The sequence below is a fragment of the Chiloscyllium plagiosum genome, chromosome 6 (assembly GCF_004010195.1).
Source record: "Chiloscyllium plagiosum isolate BGI_BamShark_2017 chromosome 6, ASM401019v2, whole genome shotgun sequence".
NCBI lineage: Eukaryota > Metazoa > Chordata > Chondrichthyes > Orectolobiformes > Hemiscylliidae > Chiloscyllium > Chiloscyllium plagiosum.
This window is the reverse complement of record NC_057715.1, coordinates 115,894,300-115,900,299: the sequence shown is the minus strand read 5'-3', so window position 1 is coordinate 115,900,299 and position 6,000 is coordinate 115,894,300. Positions and strand designations below refer to the sequence as shown.

The 6,000-nt window shown below is 44.0% G+C and overlaps 1 protein-coding gene across 1 annotated transcript in view; it reads left to right on the top strand.

Moving 5' to 3' along the window:
- The window catches only part of arrb1 (arrestin, beta 1), a 38,829-nt gene that overhangs the window by 7,690 nt on the left and 25,139 nt on the right, over positions 1-6,000 (top strand). The window contains exons 5-8 of the mRNA XM_043692724.1: positions 1,143-1,210; positions 2,624-2,759; positions 3,882-3,966; positions 5,589-5,661. Coding sequence (XP_043548659.1) covers positions 1,143-1,210; positions 2,624-2,759; positions 3,882-3,966; positions 5,589-5,661 — 362 coding nt within the window. The remainder of the gene's footprint in view (positions 1-1,142; positions 1,211-2,623; positions 2,760-3,881; positions 3,967-5,588; positions 5,662-6,000) is intronic.

Here is a 6,000-nt window from a genome sequence, read left to right as displayed (position 1 = left end):
AAACCCACCCACCTCTTCCCTGTATCCTCCAACCTCACCCACCCCCTCTCTATATTCCCCAATGTCACACAGTTCCTCATCACATCCCCAAACCCCACCCACCTACTCCCCATACCCACCTACCTCAATACATCTTCGCCATTTCCCCAATACCCAACTACCTTCCCGCTATATAAGACCAATTAAAGTTAACATAACTTCCTAACTTTTCCATTCCACCTCTTTGCAAATTGTCCTAAGTGGCTTAGTTATGTTTACTAAGGGGAAGCAGTAACACAGGGTAATGTCACTGGTATTGTAACTGGATTGATAATCTACAGTCCCTGGTTAATGTTTTCGGGTCATAGGCTCAAATCTGACCACGGCAGATTGTGGAATTTAAATTTCATGAATAAAACTGGAATTGAAAGCTAGTGTCAGTGATGATGACCATGAAAAATAAACATATAGTTCAGTAATGTCCTTTAGGGACGGAAGTCTGCCACCTTTACCTTGGTCTTGCCAACATGTGACTCTAAACCCACAGTAATGTGGTTGAATCTTACCTGCCTGCTGAGATGGCTGAGCAAGAATCTCAGTTTAAGGGACAGGCAATAATGGACCAGCCCGCAGCTCCCCAATCCCAAATCCCATGCATATCTGTATGTCCTATCATTGGGTTAGTAATCCAGAGGCTTAAACTCATGCTGTGGTGACGCATGTTCAAATCCCACCATGGGAACTGGTGGAATTTAAATTGAATTAATAAATCTGGAATTGAATATTAGTCTCAGTGATGATGACCATGAGACTAGTATCGATTGTCATGGAAGCCCGTCTGGGTTCACGAGTATAAGTTTGCCTTCATGACCTGCCCTGACCTACACGTAACTCCAGACCCACAGCAATGGGGTTGTCTCTTATCTGCTCTCTGAAATGGCCAAGCAAGCCACTCAGTTCAAAGGGCAGTTAGGGATGAGCAATAAATGCTGACCAAATGTCATTGCCTGTTTGTAAAAGAGTTCTGATCCTCACTGGTCAGGGACGATGAGAACTCCTATTGCCCCAGTCCCACTTAGGGACTACTTTGTTGCAATACCTCTTGAGTTCAGCTTCCACTGGCTAATGTTCACTGAGGGTTCTCTCTCCTTCTCTTCTCAAAGGCTTGCGGTGTAGACTTTGAGGTGAAAACATACTGCGCCGAGAACTTGGAAGAGAAAATTCATAAAAGGTAGGGCCGTTTACCCTTCCTTCCTTCCGTTTACTATTCCTTTGCTGTGGGAAAGGAAATTAGAGGGTGTGGTGGAGGAGGGGAGGGAATGGTGGGGGTGTGGGCAACCACAAAGTTGCACAAGGTACTGATTGGCTGCCGCTCACTCTTTAGCCAAATTACTTTAGTTCAAATGAGCCCTCACTTCAGGAAGTAATGGGATGGTGAGAGGACATTGAAAGATCCTCACTATTGTCCAAATACAATCTTACTGTGCAGAAGAGGCCATTTCACTCTGTAGACTGGGTAAATGTTTCCAACGATTCAGGGATTCCAGAGCCAGGGGTCATAGTCTAAGGGTAGGCCAGTTCAGATTCAGATGGGGAGAAATGTCTTCACCCAACAAGTGGGGAGCCTGGGGAATTCTCTGCCACAGAAAACGATTGAGGCCAAATCACTGAATATTTTCAAGAAGGAGTTAGATATAGTTCTTAGAGGTAAAGGGATCAAAGGGTATGGAGCAAAAGTTGGAAGATGGGACTGAGTTGGATGATCTGCAGTGCTATATTGAATGGCAGAGCAGGCTCAAAGGGCTGATGCTGGAGATCAGAGTCGAGAGTGTGGTGCTGGAAAAGCACAGCGGGTCAGGCAGCATCTGATGAGCAAGATTTATCAGGAATCATGATGAAGGGCTTTTGTCCGAAACATCGATTCTCCTGCGCCTCGGATGCTGCCTGACCCACTGTGCTTTTCCAGTGCCACACTCTCGACTCAAAAGGGCTGAATGGTCTACTCCTGCTCCTAATTTCCATATTTCTATGTTTCAGTGCATTGTATCTTGAGCTGGATCTTTGTAATCCCACTCTTGCACCCCCACCCACCCGCCCCATCACATCTCCCTGAGAGAACACATTGCCCATCATTACAATGAGCTTGGTGTAGCTTGTATACTGGGTCACTATTTTAAAAATAAGGCATTGTCCATTTAACACAGACCTGAGGAGAAGTTTTTTCTCACAGTGGTTCGTGTGACTTTGGAACTGTCTTTCTCAAAAGTTAGTGGAGGCTGAGACCATTTTTGAAGCAGAGTTGGATAGATTCTTGGGAGGGAAGGGGATCCAAGATTATCAGGAGTTGATGAGGTCATCATATCAGTCACAATTTTATTGAATAGCAGAGCAGACTCGAGGGGCCGAATGGCTTCCTCCTGCTTGTAATTTGTCTGTTTTTCTGAATGTGTAAAGTGGAGATAGTGAGTCTAGAGTTTTCAAAAAGGTAATGTACCCAACCCTATTCCCAAAACCGTAACTTCCTCTAAATTATCCCTTATTCTCTCCTGCTTTGATTATTGGAATACCGCTCAATGTTCTTGGATTGTTTTCTGTTGGTCATTACTGAATTTATTACCAATCTCATAATACTCTCTGCTGGCAGGAACTCAGTGAGGCTGGTCATTCGTAAAGTGCAGTATGCCCCAGAGAAACCTGGTCCACAACCCATGGCTGAGACCACCAGACAGTTCCTCATGTCAGACAAACCCCTCCACCTTGAGGCATCATTGGACAAAGAGGTGAGAGACTACAGGATAACCACAGAGACATCATGCCTCAGAGCTATGGAAGAATGACTTTAGGACCTGAAGTCTTCTTTCAACCTCTCTCTGACAAAAGACCCTTTATCTCACCCTAAGTCTCTGACATTAGTTCCCATGTATCTGTTTTTCCACATAAAAACCATCATCCTGAACCCCTGATTAGATTCCAGACTGTAACTCACTCCCAGGTATCTGTTATTCTATGTATAAAACACCCGAACACCTTCATTAGATTCCAGCCTTTAACTCACTCCTGGGTATCTGTTATTGTATGTATAAACCACCCCAAACCCCTCAATTAGATTCCAGTCTGTAAAGCACTCCCAAGTAAATGTTATCCTGTATATAAACTACTCCAAACCCCTCGATTAGATTCCAATCTGTAACCGACTCCCGGATATCTATTATTCCATACATAAACCATCCAAGCGCCTTCATTAGATTCAGTCTGTAACTCATGCCTGGGTATCTGTTCTTCTGTATATAAATCCCTGAACCTTTCGATTAGATTCCAGTCTGTAACTCACTCCAGGTATCTGTTACTCTGTACATAAACCTCCAAACGCCTCAATTAGATTCCAGCCTGTAACTCACTCCATGTATCTGTTATTCTATATAGAAACCACCTTGAACCCCTCAATTAAATTGCAGACTGTAACTCACTCCAATAAATCTGTTATTCTATAAATAAACCCCCAAAGCCCTCGATCAGATTCCAACCTGTAACTCACTCTGGGTATCTGTTATTCTATACATAAACCACCCAAACACCTTCATTAGATTCCAACCTGTAACTCACTCTGGGTATCTGTTATTTGTTTCAGTTTTGAGTTTTTAGCCATCTATCATCACTGTATGATTTCCATGTTGACTCAAATGGTTAACCAGGGAGGGCAGGGGGACCTCTGGATCTTCAACTGTGTGAACACCAATCCCTAACTGAAATATCATGTCTTAAATCATGAGTGTAGCTCATCAGGCAATACTTTTAATGCAATGGATGCACTCTCAAACCCGTAATCTTGGTGACAGGCCTGAGTCATCACATTCGTCAGAGGATTCTGTGTTTTAAAACTTATAAACATTTTGCCGTTCCAGATTTATTATCACGGAGAACCTATAAATGTCAATGTCCATGTGACTAATAACACCAACAAGACCGTTAAGAAGCTGAAGATAGCTGGTAGGTGACCCCCAGGAAATGCTCTTTCTAACAACACCCTTGACTCTCGATATTGTTTTGAGAGTGAATTGCTTTACTGAAATGCTGACCAGCGTGTGCAACTCCTCACACCAGGGTCTGTCATTCACGGGACCAGAATTCTGTTCTTGCTGTTGATGTGCTCGGAAGATGTATCTTTACAAGATTGGCCTTTTGGATTTTGAATGGAGTGTCAAATGGAGGAACTGGATCTTGCTGAAGAGAGACTTGTTGACGCTGTTCATCTTCCACTCATCAGGAATGATGCAAGAATTTGTTTTATTAGTTACTCATGGCATATGGACATCACTGGCAAGACCAGTATATGCTGCCCATCCCTAATTGCCCCTTGAACTGAGTGGCTTACAATTAGAATTAGAATCCCTACAGTACGGAAACAGGCCCTTTGGCCCAACAAGTCCACACCAATCCTCCAAAGAGCATCCCACCCAGACCCATTACTCTACATTTTTCCCTGACAAATGTACCTAACGCACACATCCCTGAATGCTGTGGGCAACTTAGCATGGCCAATTCACCCTAAGCTGCACATCTTTGGATTGTAGGAGGAAATTGGAGCACCTGGTGGAAACCCACACAGACACAGGGAGAATGTGCAAATTTTGTACAAACAGTCACCTGAAGTTGGAACCAAACTCAGGTCCCTGGCGCTGTGAGGCAGCAGCGCTAACTACTGAGCCACCATGCCACCCCTTGCTTGCTTGGTCATTTCAGAGGGCAGTTAAGTGTCAACCAGATTGCTGCGGATCTTCTTTTATTCATTCATAGAAATGCTGAGCCAGCATTTATTGCTCATCCCTCATTGCCCAGAGGGCAGATAAGAGTCAATCACATTACTGTTGCCTGGAGTCACTGGGTAAAGGTGGCAGATTTGCATCTGTCAATGGCATTGGTGAACTAGATGGGTTTTTACAACTATCAATGCTGATTTCATGGTCACCATCACTGAGACTAACTTCCAATTCCAGATTTATGAATGGAATTTGGATTCTGCCAGCCAGCCACCATGGTGAGATTTGAACCTGGGTCACCAGAGCTTTGGACCGCGTGATGACTGGTCGAGTGACATTGTTTGGGGCGAGGTGGTGGGCAGTGTGAATGTCACTGGACCAGTCGCAGGCCCCAACTGTTCCGCCACCAACTCCCCTCATTTATGCAAAATTTCCATTGATTACATCAATTTATAAATTCAGGAGAAACGGGGTCTCCTGTTATGAATTGCTGTGGTGGCTTGAAATTTGGCATTCTTGCATTTGTCCTGATGAGCGCAAAATGAAGAATTTTGGCAAAATGTCTTCTCCTTCAGCATTATTTCAGCGATAATTAATTTGTACAGGTCCAGTAGAAGGCCACAGCTTTAAGCTGAACGTACGTTCTAGTTATGAACTCATCCTCAATATTGCGACAATCTACCAGCCCTCATGGCCTCAAAGAGCAACCTTTGGATTGAGACATATCAGGAATGTGCCTGAGGGGTGCCCGTGGAATCTGGCAGGGGTTAGCACAGAAAGTGAGAGCGATCACGAGACAACCAGGCCTGCCAATCTATTTTTTAAATCACATATTCTTCTCTTGTTTTACAGTTCGTCAGTACGCAGATATCTGTCTGTTTAACACAGCTCAGTACAAGTGCCCTGTTGCGACAGCAGAAGCAGAGTGAGTAAAACATTACCAGCCGAAATGATCACAGAACTGGTTACAACACAGATGTGGACATTCGGCCTGCTGTGCCTGTACTGGCATTTTGAAAAGGCGGCTGTATTTAGTCCCACACACTGCTTTTTGAACCCCCACAAGTTCAGGCATGTTTCCGACTCTCATTATATATGGTTTCAGCTTGCACCAACTGTTTTGTCAAATGTCTCCACTCCCAACAACTTCATGAAGAAACATTTCTCCTTGTAGTTTTCAATGCTTCAGATGTTCTGTGTTTGATTATGTGAGTCTGCTATCTGACCTACATTCACTGTATTTGTTTGGTTAAACCTGGATGTT